A 19,974-nucleotide genomic window follows, 5' to 3' on the forward strand; every position below is an offset into this window, starting at 1 on the left:
CGTAAGTTCTCTTTGATCGATCGATCGATCATGATCTATCGTAATTAAATAAAACACTTTAGCTGGCTTGCGAGTAGTTGCGAAGATAACTACGTCCACTGATTTGGAACGCCCATTGCTACCCCGGAAGATTGCCCATGTGTCCTCGCACTCATGCTCATCGGCCAGCGAATGCCTAACAGTGGTAGTCGAACACACTCCAAATCCTTTCTAGTTTTCTACTCTTTCACGCACTTCCCTAATTAATTATCAACATGATCATCGGTGTAGTAGTTGAGATGGATCAAGCTTGCTTGCTTGCTTGCACTGAATCATTAAGACAAAAAAGTTTCTCACGAGTGTTTACGACATACAAGCATCAAAGCCCTACAGGAAACTAGGTCAACAAATTGTAGTCAATTGATCGATCGACTAAGCCTAATGACTATTAATTAGTCGGGAGGGTTTCTTTTGGTAGGAGATTGTGATAGCTTAATCTTGTTGTGATTTAATTAATCCATGTCTCAATCATAAATGAAGTGGTCTACAATTTTAATTATAGAGTTTGTTAAATGATCTCGAAAACTTTTCTCCATATGAAACCTGGCGTGCCCATGGAGGACGACGTCTGTTTCTATTTTAATTATTCTCAAGTAGATTTCCATGTTTAAAATGCTGATTTTAAAAATGAAACGGAAATTTTAGGAAAATAAAAATAAAAAAATTTAGGAAGTAAAATTTCTTAGAATCTACCTGCCACGAGTGTCGTGAGGAAATTAAATTAAGCAAAAATAAATAAAATAAAATAAAATTCGAGGAAACCGTACCTCCTCGATGGCTACGATACCCGAAGAAATCTTTCTTCACCCACCGCTCTTTTTAAAACTTTCTCGTAAGCTTTACTTAACCAACTATTTTGTAAAAGAACTCTTTGTTTAATGTAAAATTGTCTTCTTTTTGTGAATTAAAAAAAAAACTAGTATTTTGGTGTTGCCGCTACTAGAATTTTGGTAGATCGAACATTATAAAATTTAATGAAGGATTCATTATATATATTTATGATTGCAGATGAATATTAATATTACCAGAAAAAAAGTGGCAATTCACTCTTTAAAATCAAATTTGCAATCGAAGAGGAAAAACAAGAATTCACAATCTTTTCCTCATAATTCCGAAGTACTACTTGAATCAATAATCTTATTAACAAAAACCTCACCATTTGAGGTTGAAATCACAGTACAGAACAAGAGTACGATAACAGCAGAACGAGCATCATTCTGCAATCAATTCCATCAAAAAAAAAAAATCCCGAAATCACTTGTTTTTTATATATGAAAATGGGACAAAAGAAGTTTTTTTGATAGAGATCGCTGCATGCCTAATGACAGAGCACGAACCTGGTGAGGCCTAACACGCAGCAGGAGAGCGCGAGGAGAACCATGGTGGCAAGATCGCGAGTCGACCACTTGCGCACCTTGGCGCCGCCCTCCTTGGCCTCGATGCGCAGGCTCTTGGCCCGCCTCAGCGCGTCCACCTCCTTGAGCAGGTCGAATTCCGCCCCCTTCCGCTTCAGCTCCTCCACGCATTTGGCCAGCAGCACGCCGTCCTCCCGCTCCCTCTCCAGCAGCCGCTCCAGCATGCACTCCGTGTCAGTCTTGTAGCGGACGGCCCAGACGAGCGCCACGGAGCAGAGGAGGGAGCAGAGGCAGGGGATCCAGGAGCGGCGGCACGCCGAGGAGGGAGACGCCACGGCGGATGAGTAGAGGAGGAGCAGGATTAGGGAGTGGAAAACGAAGAAGGCGCAGTAGAGACCGGAGATCTCTCGGCGGACGGAGTCGACGCGTGACTCCCGGAGGGCGACGCGCTGGGCTACGAGATCCTCCTCCTTGATCCACTGCTTTAGGAGGAGCTTGTGAGTAGCGCTCTCAGCGATCTGGTGGAGCGGGTGGCGGAGAATCAATGCCAATTTATCAATGCTCCCTTCACCGTCGGTCATCGTTTCGATCGAATTTCTTCTCGGATTCTTCGAGGCTCGAGCTCTCAAATGGAGAGAAAGTGGAGAAGAAAGGAGAGGCTTTGGGATTTGAATAGGAAGTGATTCGAACGTTAATATTTGGTTTGAGGCATTCTAACGGTCGAATTGCGATTCGCACGCAACGCTCCAACGGTCGAATTGATCTAAAAATAATGTTTATTATTATTATTATTATTATTATTATAAACCAAGAACTTGGAGGTGCATTTACATTGAGGAAATAATTGAAAAAGAAAACATAGGTTAATAAGCTATTACCCTTCTAGATCCCAACATTAAATCAATTAACCTATTAATTATTTACACGTGGCGCCAAACAACAATAACCTCTTTTTTTATTCTTGAAGTCTGCTTCACACTGTTGATATTTCAAGGAGAAGATTTATTTTCAACATGTGTCAAATGTATTATGAGTCATCTGATCCCATATAAAAAGGTCATTATATTGGGTGAAATCTTATCTTTGATGCAAATCTGCCTTAATTCACCTTTGATTAAGAGAACATAATTAAATCTGGTGGCGCCATATATAATTAATGATGCAGAATGATTTTATATATACGATTCATGAGCGTCTAAAAAATCTTCTCGAAGCCTTAAATATTTTTCAACTGTAAATCTCTTGATCATACTCCTCAGGGCCATTTCTGATAGGGTATTAAGTAGAAACAAGAATGTTCATTTTCCCCTTGTTATATTTTAAAAGAGACCGTGTTATACAAGTCAGAACCTTCCTCTCATTGAATTAATACTGTAACCTAATTAATTGTAACACGCACGTCTTCAATGGGTCCACATGCTCACAAAATTATTGTCATCAAACTCCCTGCAAAAGTCTAGTCCATGGCACACATAAATTTGGCTGAGAAACTGCAATTTTCTATAGAGTTTTGTAGTGTTTGTTACAAAAACCTACAAGCTAGCAAGCTCTTTCAAACAGGAAGCTTCATTTCATGCTGTATTTCTTAGACTGAGTTCGGCCTGTGGCGACAAGATACGAGTCTAGCTTCTCTGCCCTGATGATCTATGCTGATTAATATTATTCACCAGGTTGACTTTGATGCTGACCAAGTCTTCAAAGCAGAAAATTGACCATCAAAATTACGAAGTACAATTAATGTTGACCTTTCCAGGCAAAAAATTAAACCAAGTTTGAGATTATTTGTTTTCCGAATCACAACTGAGCCGCTGGATTAATCAGATTGACAGGACGCTCCATCTTAATTTTCTAACTATATATAATATAAACTGATAAAATTTAGCAAGATGGGAAAAACAAAGTCTAGCTGAATTATTTTTCTTTTTCAAATTTTAATCTCCGGCAAATTATCAGAACGTGTTTTCGATCTCAAGAGCGTGCGACGACGACGCGTATCCACAGTCGTTGAATGGGAATATTCCGTCATCCGCTAGGAACTCCGAGATCCTGCCCAGCTCGTCCCAGATGCTATCTCTCATGAAGTCATTCGAGCTCGGGCTCAGGCTCATCTCCGGATTGTTAATATCCGACCTCGCCGGCGCCGGAAAGATAGATTGGGCGCCTTGGCCGGGGGCGCCGCTCAGGTTCCCGTGGAGGACGCTGTGGTTTTGACGTTGAAGGAGTTGCAGCTCCTTCGCCGAGCCGCCGGAGGAGGTGCAGCACATGTAGTCGTCGATGGACTCGAAGCAATTGGTGACGATGCTGGACTCCGGCGGCGACTTCGTCGGCGTCGATGTCTTGTAGCTGTTCGGTTGCTTCTTGTAAGAAGAGCTTCTCTTGAAGATTCTGCAGATCGTCCAAACTTCCTGGAAATAAAACAAAGTGTAAAATTAATTATGAGCCGCATTTGTTACGAAATTAGAAGCAAATTAAAGCTTGAATTAAACAAGATTTACTGTTATATTGAGAAGGAATTTAAAGTCATTGGAGTTTGTGTATACGCAAAATTTTCAAACATCTTAATTGCATTCCATAAATGCATGCAACCACGTAAGGAATAATTCAAGTATAAGCTTACCGCTTCTTGGAGGTTGGCAGCGGCCTTGGAGGAGGCGGAGGCGGTGGCGGTGTCGCCGGCGTCGGACATTCCGCTAGTGGGAAGGCGGAACTCGTGCATCATCCAGTCGGTCTTCGTGCCTTTCCCAGCCTGGCCGCGGTAGTAAACCAGCGACTTCTTGAGGCCGATGCAGCGGCCGGAGGCGTGGATCGGCCGGTCGATTCCTGTGGCTTTCCAGAAGCCGCAGCCGGTGACCCGGTTCGGCCGGACGCTGTTCCGGTACTTCCTACCTCTCCGGCAGAAGAAGTACCATTCCTTCTCCCCCGCCGTAATCATAAAATCTGAAATTCGATCATCAAATTTAAATTTCGCATGCACACCAGTGTGCAATTATTAACTAATTAACCAATCAATTAAATTATTACTTGGCAATTCCCAAGGCTCGTGCCTGTAAACGTCCATCTCCTTGATGATCTCGATACTGAGCGGCATCTTCTCCACCTTCGGCGGAGGTAGAAGCCGACGAGCTCTTCGTCCGTCGGGTGGAAGCGGAATCCAGGGAGCATCACGTCGTCCTCCTCCTCCGCCATCTCAAGCTCTGTTCTCATCTTCCCTAGCTATATCTCTGTTCCTAATCCCTCAATCAAAACTCTATTTACTCTCAATCGATTGCTGGACTGTACCAACTTTCGGTTTGCTCCGATCGTATTTATAGAGAGAGAGATCGAGATTCAAAAGATGGAAGTATTAATTGATATGGTGGAATTCCAAGAGGAATTAGAGTTGAAAGCAACGTGTAGCTCCCTCACAAAGCACTTTAAATAAAAAAAGGATTAAATATGCTGCATGTTCTAGAAATATTAGAGAAACGATCGCGTGAGAGGTGTGAGATATTTAGATAAATATATATTTATATATATAAAATGGGAACGCAGTTAAACCTCAATTATTCTTTTTCAATGCGTGCCGATAAAAATTACTTTTTTTTGGGTAAATAATTGGAATTTAATTTTTTTTTTCACACCGTGAAAAAATATACATTTGATTCCCTTTTGTTGGATGCTATTTAATGTAGAGCCCTGTAGAAGATGAAACACAACGCTGTTGCGTCACTTTGAATTTACTACTGGGTAAAATTATATTATTCATAAAATATGTTATTAGTTTTATTATTTTATTTTTGGTGATTGAATTTTTGTTCCATTGACCATGGCGGAACTCATACAGAGTTAAATGAAACCACATGGTGGCACTAATTTTTTTTTTCCCGAAGGGTATGGTGTAGTGATAAGATATTCAGGTTGTCATCCAGATACCCACGGTTCAAGTCTTAGCTATGATGATTTTATAGGAATTTTTTTTTCAAATGGGGCACGCAACTAAAGTATGCTGGGCTCCTGGACTGCCCGTAACGTGCGCTTCCCAATTTTACTTTGATGATCGATGGAAAACTTCCGCGGGGCCGAGTCGATCATCCCAGACTCGACGTTACCCAGCCTGGTTAATCATTTTTTTTGTCCCCGAGGTTATGGTGCGACGGTAGGACATCTAGGTTGTCACTCAGGCACCCGTAGTTCGAATCCCAACTATGACGTATTTGTAGGAATTTTTTCTCCAAATGGGGGCGTAACCAAAGGATGCTGGATTTCTGGGCTGACCGTCGCATGCGCTTCCCGATTTACTCTGATAATAGATGGAAAACTTTCATGGAGCCGGACCCATCATTTTTATTAAATTTGCAAAAATACTATAAAGTGTCTATTTTGCCCTTATTTATTAAATCTTTTTAAAAAATATAACAAAAATATAAATTTAGAATATGACAAACTTAAACTCTATGAAATCTGGATATTAATTTTACAACATCAAAATTCAATTTTTGATATTACAAAATTATAATTTGTTGAAAAGGTCGAAGTTTAGTATAAAAATCAGTTCACATATTTTTTATAAATTTGAAATTTATAATTTTAATTTGTTAAAATCTGAATATTATTTTTTTTCCAAAATCTAAATTCAAACTTTACTATTATAAAATCGAAATTTGTAAAAAAAATCATAATGTTTAGTTATAAATTTATACTTTTTTTAAGTAGATAATTTTTATTTGTATATAAATTGATGTAAGTTTTGATCCAAGAAAATTACAAAATCAAGGATAAAACATATTTCCAAATAAAAATTTTAAAATACTAAAAAACTCATGAAAAGATGACGATGAGCCTCTAAATTAAAATTAAAGTACTTCTACTAGCCGTGTTTCATGAGCTGATTCTCAAGCTAATTATTCTCTATATATATATCTCATCCGGACCTTTTAATTAGTTTCTTAAGGATCAAATCTCTCATTTGAGGGACGAAATAAGCTATTGCTATCAATGCAAATCAATAGAAAGTTGACAAGAGTGATATTATTGAAGACCTTTGCTAATAAGTACAACTAAACAAAGACTAGGACCAAGGTAGTAAATGAATTGTTAATTGGTTAGCTAGTAGACAAATCGAAGAGACCTGTATGGCATTAGCGAATTCAATTAAGCTAATCACACGTAATCAAGATGAGGTATTGTTTGATTGACTTACTATTGATTGATTCACTTGTCCATTCGGCTAATTAATCAACGATTCAAAATATTTCCCAGGTCATTGTGCAGAATTATATAATGAAAACCAAGTTTTTGAAGCTGACTCCACCCATCCAATCATGAAATATATATAGTTTTGGGAAAGATTCACACATCGATAGAGCTTTTATAATCCTACTGTTACTCTCTTAACTCTTAATAATTATATTACTGCATCTAGATCATGTACATGTTGACTCCATATATATACCAGAAAGGTAAAATTTTATCTATAGAGAAGACTTTGATCTTCATTTTCCCTTGATATAGATAACAAAACTATCCATCTAGCTATGAAGTCTTCCATTGCCTTAATTTCCTTCACCCGAGCTCTCATTTTCAAGAGTTACCAATTTCGTTGCATCTCGAAGGTCATCGCACAGGTCACACTGTTGATACAAATTGGCCATGCCGATACGAATCAGTTCATTATTGAGCTTAATTGCCTGTTGTTCTGGTCTAAATCCTGTACATGAGCAAGTATACTCATCTCAAGACAAATAACTAAGAGCATTCATTATTAACTATCCTATCTAAATATTTTATCTTAAATTTTAGATAAAATAATTAAAAAATTAGCTACCCTATTTATTGATTTGATGAATAATGATTCTTTTTAATTTCTCTCTTTTTAATCATTTTGTTCAATATCTCTCCTACTCATTCTATAAACTAGGACGGATTGACGGGGACGCTAAAAGTGAGTGTATTTGTTTTTCGCCACAATAAATATAATAATAAAAAAATATAAAAAATAATAAAAATTTGAAAATAATAGAAATTTTAGGATAATTCATGTAGTGTATAGTGAATAGAGATTATCTAAATTTTTAAAAAATAAATTATTTATATTAAATTTTAAATATAATGATAGAGAAATTGACATGTATATCCTAAGAAATTTATTTAAGAATAACTGGAAGGATAACTCATATCAAGGTAGGCAAATAACTAACAAAAAATAGAAGAAAAAAAAAAAAAAAAGAGACCAACCAGTTTTGCATATCAGATTTTCATATAATTTGATTATCTGTCAAGTTGAGTTCTGACTATTGGATATGAATAGATAATGGTGGTTTGAGTCAGAGATACGGAGAAGATACGCACGAAATAAACAGATGGGTGTTTCACGTGTTGATAAATCTCAATTATACTGCAAGAGAATTTACAATGGCAAGGTCAGAAACTATATGCAGTTCATACTGATAGCCGACATGTTCAACAAAACTGCATGGTAATGAACTTCAAAACTCAAAATATATATATATATATTATGAATGTTCTGGTCAAATATTGTCGATGATGAAGTCGTCAATGAATGAATGAATTGACATATGCGTTTGTTAGATATCGCCGGTGAAGAGAATGAGGAAGATTTAAAACATAATCCAATAGAGAATTAGAATGACGCCAGAAAGATATCCCGGTAAACTATTCCGATGTTCATGTTAGGGTTTGTTTGAGGTATAAAGCTAATGGAGAAGAAAGTGCGAGAGTTTAATGTAACCAAAGAAAGTGTTAGAAAGAGACATCCCCCTGCATTTACCATCTCTTGAGTTTATATAGCTATTAGAAGAACATCTTCATGTTAGACGCTCTATTCTTTTTTATTATCCTCATATGAGCAAGTAAGGGAATTATATTTTGTTGGACCCCAAGATTGTTTTGGTATGATCAACAAGTTATAAGTTAGGTCCTGTCGATTTTTAACCTTGTGTCTAAGTGTGCAGGAGCTTAGGAGCACAGGTAGTTGAGCGGAAGACGCAACTAGCGAGAAGGACGGTACGAGGTGCGTCCGAGGGATGAGGCGTTACGGAAGAATACACCGGCGGACGAGAAGGAAGTGTGCGGTGGTTCCAAGGGACGAGAAGCCGGAGCGGAAGAATGCTCGGGGAACAAGAGACACAGCTAGCGAGAAGGTCGGCACGGGGTGCGACTGAGGGATGAAGACTGCGGATGAGTACGCTGGCGGATGAGAAGGAAGCACGCGACGATTCCGAGGGACGAGAAGCCGGAGCGGAAGCTTGCTCGAGAAGACCGGAAGTTGGGTTCGGGTGAGCCCTATTCCGGATGGCAGAGATCACCCAAACAAGCGGAGTCGGAGGAGAAGACCCGAACCGAGGCAAGTAGCACCGGAGCAGAAGGCCCAGACCCGAAAGTCAATCTGGTTGACTTAGTGGTCCGGGCGCCGGGAACCACCATTCCGGGCGCCCGGAAGAGGATTTTTGACCGGATCGTGTCAAGCGCGATCCGTTGCGTTAGGGATAAAGATTTATCTCCCAGGGCGCCCGGAACCCCTTCGGGGCGCCCCGACCAAGACTATAAATACAGGTTTGGTCCAGAAGCTTTTGATCAACTCAAGAATTGTAATTCTTCCTTTAGAGTCTAGCTTCTTTCTTTTTGCGCTTTCATTGCTGTAAAAGACTTTTCCGCCTGAAGGAGATATTCTAGTGCGTTCCATTCCTTGGATTAACAACCTTCCCGGTTATAACCAAGTAAACATCTTGTGCCTGTCATTTTTACTTTTGTTTATCACTTTTATAATTTATGCAAGTGTTAGTTTAAGAAAAGTCGAGAAGGGTTGTTTTTATTTTTACAGGCTATTCAACCCCCCTTCTAGCTAGCCGCAGCAGTCCAACAAGTGGTATCAGAGCCAAGGCGCTTCAGGAGGACTAACCGCTGATCGAAGCAAAGACGATGGCCGGACCGAACATCTACCCGCCGAAGTTCGAAGGGGATTTCGTTACCTGGAAAAAATGAATGCAGGTATTTTTTACAACAGAGTTTGAGTTAATTCTAATAATGGAATTTGGTTTTGTAGTTCCAGAGGGCAAAGAAAAATATCAATAGACGAAAAAGGAGCAGACCGACTACATGACGAACGACAAAGCAGAGTACAATCTGCTAAGCGTTCTCCCGCCACAAGAAGTCAACTAGATCGGGAACTATGACTCTGCAAAGGAACTTTGGGAGAAGTTCCTTGAGCTGCACGAAGGAACGTCCGAAGCCAAGCTCGCTAGACAGGATCTACTTCGTAATCAGCTCACTAGCCTGCGACTTGGGGAAGACGAGACAGTTGTGCATCTGCACTCAAGAATTAAAGAAATCATAATCGGACTGTCGAATCTCGGAGAAAAGGTAAGTAACCGAGATTCGCTAAGGTATGCGTTAAATTCTTTTTTGAGAAATTCAAAAATGGGTATCACTAGTAGATGCCGTTTATATTTCAAAAGATTTAGAAAAAATTACATTAGAAGAATTATTCTCGACATTTGAAGTGCACGAATCAAGATGTGCATGTTTGAAGGAGCCCAAACACAATGTCGCCCTCAAAGCATCGAGAGACGAACCTGAGTCGGAGTCTTCTCACGACGACGAGGAAATGATAATGATGGTAAGACAGTTTAAAAAACTTTGTAAATCTAGAACCTCTAACCATCCGCAGGATAAAAAGAAAAGGATGATCCGCTGCTACCACTGCGACGAAGAAGGGCACGTCAAGGACAACTGCCCTAAGCTAAAGAACAAGGACAAGGATAAAGGTAAGAAGCCTGTCCAAAAGCGCAAGGTCCTAAAGGCGATGTGGGATGATACGTCGTCCGAATCGGAAGTCGAGGTGTTCTCCGGGCTCGCATTAATGGCGAGTCATCAAGACGACGACTGTGATTCAAGCTCTTCCGAAATGAGCATCGAGAGCATCGATGAAGGGGGAGTTACGTCAGAAGAAAGCAGCAGTTCAGGGGGAGACACGGATAACGAGATCGACAAGGTAAGTCAGGTTCGATCTCTTCCTCCCGATAAACTCTTTAAATTCGTTAAATTGTTAACAAAAGATTGCTGCAAATTAAAAATAAAAAATAAAAATTTAAAAGTAATACTAGCTAAATCTTGCCCTCTAGAAGATTTAGACAAATCAAAATTAGAAAATAAAAAATTGAAATCAGAAAATGTAAATATGAAAATTCAAGTACAAAACTTAAAAAACCATGCATGCTCATCTAATACAAATTTTAGAAGATTTAATAATTTAAATTGGTATTTTAGATATCATAAGGGACAAATTAAGAACATTTGAAAAAGATATGTCCCTAAGAAATTTTTAGTCAATCCAGTAGACTGGAACCTATATTGGGTTCCAAAGTCTTGTTTGACTTGAACTTGAACTAATTAGATTTAGAGCTTTATGCGAGAAAATTAAACAGTGAGTTTCTTTATGAGGTTTTGTCTAATGAAGTGGTTGTTGCTCCAATAACCAAGAAGGTCTAGTGTCTCGCCACGACCTGGAAGCCAAAAGATTGAAATAAAATGTTTAATTAACTTTCTGATAAAACATTAAGGTTGAAATTTAATAATGCTTAAAATTTTTTTTTTAACATTTCTTTCAAAAAAAATTTCTTAGAATTTTCTTTTTGCATAAAACTAAAATTGCTAAGTTAAAAGTTCATATGAAATTAGAAATTTATACTTAAATCTTTACTTAGAAAAATTTTTCAAAAATATTTTTGTAAAATTTCTTAAGTCAAATTTTTTTTAAAATTCTCTTACTTAAAGTTTTTTTTAACTTAGAATATTTTTTTTTGCTGAAAATTATTGCAAATTCTCTAACTTAGAATTTATTTAACTTAGAATTTTTGTTAAGAAACTTAGAAAAAAAAATTTAACCCTTAGATTTTTTCGGAACCCCATTTTTTTATGTGATCAAAGGAGGAGAAGGAAAAGTATAAGTCTAGGGGAGGTAGACTAAACTTTAAATTTTCTATCTTTTTGCACTTTATTGCAAAATTAGTTAGTTTATTTTTTATGTCTATTTACCTATCTTAACTTGGGTTGCTCACATTAAAAAGGGGGAGATTGTTGGAACCCCAAAGTTGTTTTGGTATGATCAACAAGTTAAGTTAGGTCACATCGGTTTTTAACCTTGTGTCTAAGTGTGCAGGAGCTTAGGAGCACATGTAGTCGAGTGGAAGACACAGCTAGTGAGAAGGACGGCACGCGATGCTTCCAAGGGACGAGGTGCTGCGGAAGAGTACACCGGCGGACGAGAAGGAAGCGTGCGGTGGTTTCGAGAGACGAGAAGCCGAAGCAGAAGAATGCTCGGGGAGCAAGAGACACAGCTAACAAGAAGGTCGGCACGGGGTGCGACCGAGGGACGAAGACTGCGGACGAGTACGCTAGAGGACGAGAAGGAAGCATGCGATGATTCCGAGGGACGAGAAGTCGAAGTAGAAGACTGCTCGTTAAGACCGGAAGTTAGGTTTGGGTGAGCTCTATTCCGGATGGCAGAGATCACCCAAGCAAGCGGAGCCGGAGTGGAAGACTCGAACTGAGGCGAGCAACACCGGACCGTGAAGTTTGACCAGATAGAGTCAATCTCGATCTGAATGTTGGGGAATAAAGTTTTATCCCCCTTAGGGCGCCCGAAACCCTTCCAGGCGCCCCGACCAAGGCTATAAATATAGCCTTGGTCCAGAAGCTTTGAAATCAATTCAGAAATTGTAACAACACTTGTGCGCTTCCACTATTTAGATTAGCTTCTCTCTTTCTGTGCCTACACTGCTGTATAAGAGGCTTCTCCGCCTGAAGGAGATAGTAGTGTGATCATCTTCCTTGGATTAACAACCTCCCTGGTTGTAACCAAGTCAAATCCGGTGCCTCGTTTTTTTTTAATTTTCTATTTATTTTATTATTCTTCAAGTGTTGGTTTGAAAAGTCGAGAAGGATATTTTTATTTTTGTTTTTAGGGCTATTCAACCCCCCCTTTCTAGCCGACCCAACGGTCCTACACTAATTACTACACTTTTTATTCGTTATTATCCTAATACTTATTTTGCAAGGTATTTTGGACTAACATTGTTTTGCAGGGCAAAGAGGAGAAAATTACCTTTGAATGAACAGTGTCTGAAGGCGCATTCAACGGAGATGGAAGGTGCCTTCGTACTGTTTATAGAAGGCGCCTTTCATGGCTATGGAAGGCGCCTTCCGCAGGTTGAATTTTAGCAGAAGTCGTGGATAAACACTGAGCTGTTCGGGATCGAATTTGCCTCATTGGAGGCGCCTTCCATGCCTTTTTTAAGATTGTCTCGAGAAGGCATGGAAGAACAACTGATATACGAGCTATTATGCGTTCGTTGAGATTCCGACTGCTCTAAGATCTTGCTGCAACACTGCTACAAAGCTACTGCGCCCGACGACTGCTTCAAGGACTTTATGTTGGAGTGTATACTGAAAGCCTAAGCTTTTGTAAACATTTGTTTTGAATAAAGAATCACATTTGGTCAAATTATCTACATTTGTTTGTAGTTGTTCAATTAATTTATATTGTAGATAACATAGTATGTGGTGTCATATGCAGAAGATGATGTTATCAGTACCTTATAAATTATAAACAGTAGCTCACGACCAAAATAGAAAGGAACAAACCATTAGAAGGTCGTAGTGTAATTAGGTATTAGTTTATCTTGACTATATAATTACACTAGTACACTCAGAGTGTATTGAGTAGGACCATTTGAGGTCGTTTCTTTTATACTGACTTTATAAAGGAACAAAGACCTCAGTTATTATGGAAGTGTGTGCTTTTAATCCTAATATAATAACAAGCACATATATTTGATATTTGTTTCTTTAATTTATCAATGGGTGAGATTTAGTTCGATGAATCAATAAGCTCGATAAGTTGGGAAATGATATCACTTATAGTGTGTGTTGTTGATTATAGAAGGAAACTGTGTCCTAGAGATACTAGGTTGATAATGTCCCCAAGAGGAGCTCATAAGGATTGTCATGTTAAACCCTGTAGGTGGACTTAGTCCGACATGACGATAAGGTTGAGTGGTACTACTCTTGGACTAAGATATTAATTAAATGAGTTGTCAGTAACTCACTTAATTAGTGGACATTCGATATCTTAAACATAGGGAGACTAACACACTCATAATAAGAAGGAGCCCAAAAATGTAATTTGGGATTGGTGCGGTAGTTCAATAATAGTTCTCTAGTGGAATGAATTATTATTGATAAAATTAAGTTGTGTGTTTGGGGCGAACACGGGATGCTTAATTTTATCGGGAGACCAAAATCAATTACTCCTCTCGGTCCCTATCGTAGCCTCTTATTTATAGAGTATTATACCCACCTATACCCACCTTCTATACCCACCTAAAGGGGACCGGCCAAGCTAGCTTGGGAATCAAGCTAGGGCCGGCCTAAGCATGGTTTAGGATGGCCGACCCTAGCTTGAACCCAAGCTAGAGGGGGCCGGCCATAATTAAATTAAAAAGAATTTTAATTTTAATTTTTATTATGTAGAAGATATAATTTATTAAAGAGAATTAAAATTAAAATATCTCTTTTAAAAAGGATCTACAAAAGATTAAAGAAAGAGATTAGATCTCTTTCCTTATTTGTAGATTGGAGAGATATTTTATTTTCTCTTTGAAAATTATTCACATGTTGAAAAATTAAAATTATAGAAATTTCTTTTTATCAACCATAAAGGGATTTTTGAAGAGAAATTTTATTTTTAAAATTTCCGGAAACAAATTAGGAAGTTTTAATTTGTTGATTGAAACTTGTCTAATTTGCCTCTCTATGATGTGGCCAGCCATTAAGAGTTTAATTGGGAAATTTTATTTTATTTTTCTCAATTAAATCATGTCAAGGAAATTAAGGAAATTTTATTGTAATTAAATTTCCTAATTTACCAAGGCTATGGAATATAAAAGAAGGGGTGGGGGTGCCTTCATTGGGGACAACCTCTATTATTTTTCTTCCTCTCTTATTCCTTGGTGTGGCCGGCCAACCTCTCTTCCCCTCTTCTTCTATGTGGTGGCCGAACCTTTCTCTTGGCTTGGAGCTCTTGTGGTGGCCGGATACTACTTGGAGAAGAAGAAGAAGAAGGAGAGAAAGTTTGCATCCCTTGGAGCTTGGTTGGTGTTTTTTTCTTCTTCCTTGGTGAAACTTTCTTGTTTTGGCCGAACCTAGCTAGGAGGAGAAGAAGGTGTTTGGTGGTTTCTCATCTTGGAAGATCGTTTCCCACACAACGTCCGAGGTTAGAAGAGGAATACGGTAGAAGATCAAGAGGTCTTTCTAGAAGGTATAACTAGTAATTTTCCCTTTCCGCATCATATTAGTTATTTATGGAAATAATACCAAATACAAGAGGCTTACGATTCTAGTATTTCGAATATATTTTTCGATGTTGTGTTCTTTTGTTTTTTCTTTTCCTTGTGATTGAATGTTCCTTTCGGTTAACCTAAAGTTATTTTAGGAAATTAAATATTAGCTTTCCATAAAAGGTTTTGTCTAGTCGGTGGTGGTTGCTCCCATATCCAAGAGGGCCATGTGCCTCGCCACGTCAGTACTGGGAACCAATTATGGAAATTAATATTTAATGAAATTAATAACTTAATGTGATTTGGATCGAACGTGTTAAGTTCCGCAGGAGATCCAAGTCTAAACCTAAAAGAACAAATAGATTAAGTTTTGGATCAAACGTGTTAAGTTCTGCAGGCGATCCAAAATTTAATTTAAAAGAACACATGGTAGCTAGGAAAAGGTTCAGACCTTTGTACAAAATTTTTGTACAGTGGAACCTCTAGGTTTTCCGAATAGCAACCAACACTTTCGATCGCGGCCGGTAGACCGACATCGACACGAGCACTTCCACATCATTCTTTAAGTGCCGGTAATTTTTTTTATAATTAATTACTATAAAAGGACATGTGCAGTGTGTTGCACTTTTTCAACTTTCATTATACTCGATTTTCTCTTTCGGAGGTACCAGAAGAGGTTTTTAGTGGATTATCCATTGATAGGTCCACAAGACCTGGGTCTTGGAGTAGGAGTCGCCGAAGGCTCCGAACCAAGTAAAACCGTTTATGTTTTTCTTATGTTCTTTATTTTCATTTTCTTTTTTCCGCTGCTTATACTTTGATTTCAAAATCGAAAAGATAAGTTTTTAAAAAATCACGTGATTCACCCCCACCCCCCCTCTCACGTGCGATCGATCCAATAAGTGGTATCAGAGCAGGTTTTGCTTTGAATTGGTGCAACCATGAATCAAGTCGGGGGAATCGTTTTTTGTTTTTTGCATTCTATTTGAATTGGTAAAACTTTACCTATTCAGATAATTTTTTTGTTTGGTTTTAATTTGAGATTGGTGCAACACCTCTCAAAATTTTCTACATTTTTAAATATATCTCAAACACTGCTAATCTAAGACCAAGTCTTGGTACTTTGTTTTAGTTTTTTTTTTTCTACAGCTGTGAAATGACACAACTTGAAGGGTACAACACCGTTCATCCTCCCCTATTCAACGGTGACGACTTCTCATACTGGAAGAAGCGAATGGAGATGTACCTGAAGACCGACTTCGACCAGGGGTTTAGCATCACCAGAGGCTATAAAGCTCCCATCGACAACGCTGGAATTCTAGTGGACTCGGAACATTGGAATCCAGAAATGAAGAAAAAAGCTCAGATCGACTTCAAAGCTCTCAACACAATTCAGTGTGAACTAACAAAAGAAGAGTTGAACCACGTCGGTCCACATGAAAATGCAAAGGAATTGTGGGATAAGCTCATAGAACTACACGAGGGAACCAATGATGCAAATGTAACAAAAAGAGATTTGTTCTTAAATAAATTATTTAATGTCAAAATGCAGAAAGGTGAGACCGCTGGTCAGCTACACGCGAGGATAAAGGATATCCCCAACATACTTCACACCATCAACCACCAGATGGAGAATCGCGATCTAATAAGGTATGCTCTAAACATGTTTCCTCGAAATGCACTGTGGACATTCATTGTGGATGCCTATAAGATTTTGAGAAACTTGTCAAAGTTAAAATTAGATGAATTATTTTATGAATTAGAACTGCATAAATAGACTAACGCCAAATCCGAGAAAAGTCTTGCTCTTATTGCAGGATCATCAAAAGACAAGTTTATATCTAAACCGGAACCTGAAGTCAAGTCTGACTCAGACTCAGATGATGAAGAATACCTAGTGAACCTGGTAAGGAAAATGTTCACAAGGAGAAAGAAGAACTTCACCAACAAGGACTTGCAGAAGATCAACTCCACCTCCAACTCTAATAACAAGAATGTGACCTACTTTGGATGCAACAAGAAGGGGTACTACAAGACCGACTGTCCGAATCTAAAAAAGAAGAAGGCTCTTAAAGCGACATGGGATGAATCGTCAGGGGAAGATTCAGACAGCGAAGAACCAAAGCACTCCAACTACCTCGCACTGAGGGCATACGGACCAGAATCAAAAAGTGAATCAGAAGACGGATCCGAACTCGAATTGAGCCATGAGTCCGCACTCGTCTCTGAAGGTTTCGATGAGGTATATTTTAGTTTAAATAAAAATTTCTTTAAAATCATTGCATGCTTAAATAGGAAATTAACTACTTATGAAAAATCAAATAAGCAATCTAAGTAAAGAAAATAAATCACTTAATGAACAACTAAACTCAACAAATGAACCAATTCAAACTGAAATCCCAACTCAAGTTGTAAAACTTGAGGAGGATAATTCCAGATTAAAAAATAAAATAATTAAACTAAATGAGTTATTACAAAAATTCACAACTGGATCCAAGTACCTCGATATGATACTTGGATCATAAAGAACTGTATACAACAAGTCCGAACTCGGATATAAGTCCAGCTCAACCAACAAATCCTTTATATCATTGGTTAACCAAAATAAGAATCAAGCTAAACCTTAGGTTCCAAAAGCGTGTCTAACCATGCAAGTAGGAATTAATCAATATTATGTATCTAAAAAAGAAATCCATTACCTAAAAATAAATCCAACTAAACTCTTAAATTCAAACCAAAATGAATTCTTAAAATCAAAGTCTAAACTTAAAAACAAAACAAAATTAAACTTAAATCTAAAAGATAAAATAAAATCAAACTTATGAAATAAATTTATAACAAATAGATCAAATTACCATCAAGTAAGTTATAACTATAAAAGTAATCGACATAAACCCAAAACTTAAACTCCAAATTATTTGGCATCTCTAAAATAATAACTTACCTTGAAGGATAATTAGGACTAGCTAAAATAGGGACAACAGTTTAACTTGACAAAAGTACTAGTGAAATTTTGGATGATAGTAGATTAGGGAAACTATATCTATGCATGTCTCGGAAGATATGACTTCGACCTAGTGGATTTCACTTAGTGGAACTAACTGAAGCTACCTCTCATGGACCCTAACTAGTTAAACTAAGGGTTTGTACTATGTTCAGTGGATAGAACTATTTGAAAAACCTCGAAGGCATGATTACTCTAATGATGTCTAAGTGACTCACCATAGCCTAGAAGTTTATCCAAAGAATGTCTGTTTGTTAAACTCAAAGGTAAACTTGAATCTAACACATAGTTAAACTAAACCCTGAAATTAAACTTAACTCATCTCACAAAATTATAGGATTCCCTGGTTGAAAACGTAGATTGGGTGAGATGACTAAGAAATTAAAACTAAAATTTAAAATTAAACATTAAATTTAAAACTTAAATTAAATTTAAAAATTTAACTCAACTTAAAATTAAAATTAAAATTAAAACTAAAATTTAAAATTAAACATTAAACTTAAAACTTAAAATTAAATTTAAAGTTTTAACTCAAATTAAAAATTTAAATTTAAAATTAAAAGTAAAATTTAAAATTAAACATTAAACTTAAACTTAAAATTCAATTTAAAAAATTTAACTCAAATTTAAAATAAAAATTAAACATAAAATTAAATGTAAAATTAAAATTAAGACTAAAATTAAATTTAAAATTAAAATGAAAACTAAAAATTAAAATTAAAACTAAGGGCTTAAAACTTGAATTAAAAGTTTAATTTCAAATCAAAGTTAATATAAATTGGTTTTAACTCCTACCTGCTGTAGGAAACCAAGTGGATATTAGATAGTGGTTGTTTTAAACACATCTCTCGGGATCACACTAAATTCACGTAATTAACATACAAAAGCTTAGAAATAGTTGTCTTTGGAAATAACAATAAACTCAATGTAATTGTGATAGGTAATATTGAACTCAAAATTGATTTTATTATTAAGAAAGTATAACTTGTTGAAAATCTCAAATGCAACCTTCTTAGCATCAGTCAATTGTGCGATTCTGGATATAAGATTAGGTTCTTACCCTCTGAATGCCTAATTAAGCACATAGATAAACCTACCATAAAACTAAGAGGGTTTTAGAAAGGACAATATCTATATAATCAACCTAACTGGTTCTTCACTTAAGTGTCACTTGACCCAAAAATAAGAAATCTGGCTATGGCATAGAAGAATGTCACACACAAATTTTAAAAATCTAAGTAAATTAAATGGACTAATTAGAGGCTTATCAAAATTAACCAACTTAGACTCAACAATTTGTAATGTCTGTCAATAAGGAAAATAACAAAGTCAACTCATAAATTAACTAATAAACTTCAAACAAATTCTATACTAGAAATGTTGCACTTGGACCTATTTGACTTCCATGGAATCAAATCAATAAATGGGAGTCTTTACTGCTTAGTAATAATAGATGATTACTCTAGATTCACCTGGACAAAATTCTTAAAAAGTAAAGATGAAACATTTGAAGTATTCAGTAATTTTTACAATAAACTAAAAATGAAAAAGATAGAAAAGTTAAAAGAATCAGAAGTAATAACAGAAGTGAATTTAAAAATCACAACTTTAATCAATTTTGCATTAAAAATGAATATCACCATGAATTTTCTTGCCCTAGGACACTCCAACAAAATGGAATAGTAGAAGGAAAGAATAGAACTCTACTTGAAGCCTCTAGGACAATGTTAAATGAATATAAATTACCAAAATATTTTTGGGCAGAAGCTATTAGCATAGCATGCTATGTACAAAATAGAACCATAATAAATAAAACTTATAATAAGATCTCATTTAAACTCTATGATAATAAACAACCTAATAAAAAATACTTTAAAGTATTTGGATGCCCAGCCTACATACTAAATACAAGAGAATACTTAGAAAAATTTACCTCAAAAATAGAAAATAAAATCTTTGTAAGTTACTCATTAAACAGTAGAGGATACAAAGTATATAACAAAGTAACACTAAGAATTGAAGAAACCTCTAATGTAAGATTTGAAGAGACCAACCAAAACTTAGAATAGACTCAGGTTCAAACTCAAGGTAACAGTAGTAAAGGAGAAGCCAGTGAAAACCTAAGTCACAAATATGAAGAAGAAGATAACCTCAAGTAAAGGAACCTACTAGAACTGTAAGAGTCAACTCAAATCATCCAATTAACCAAATAATTGATGACCCAGACAAAGAGTTCAAACTA

At 36.8% G+C, this 19,974-nt stretch overlaps 1 protein-coding gene and 1 pseudogene across 1 annotated transcript; both read right to left on the reverse strand.

Annotated features, from left to right (window-relative positions):
• Window positions 1-1,158: 1,158 nt before the first annotated feature.
• Window positions 1,159-2,054, reverse strand: LOC122016797. Its single transcript, XM_042574196.1, has one exon. The coding sequence runs from the start codon at window positions 1,973-1,975 to the stop codon at window positions 1,358-1,360; it is 618 nt and encodes a 205-aa protein (XP_042430130.1). The 5' UTR covers window positions 1,976-2,054; the 3' UTR covers window positions 1,159-1,357.
• A 1,114-nt stretch (window positions 2,055-3,168) lies between these two features.
• On the reverse strand, window positions 3,169-4,668 carry LOC122016904 (annotated as a pseudogene).
• Between the last annotated feature and the right edge of the window lie 15,306 nt (window positions 4,669-19,974).

The sequence above is a fragment of the Zingiber officinale genome, chromosome 8B, assembly GCF_018446385.1.
Source record: "Zingiber officinale cultivar Zhangliang chromosome 8B, Zo_v1.1, whole genome shotgun sequence".
In the NCBI taxonomy this organism is placed as follows: domain Eukaryota; kingdom Viridiplantae; phylum Streptophyta; class Magnoliopsida; order Zingiberales; family Zingiberaceae; genus Zingiber; species Zingiber officinale.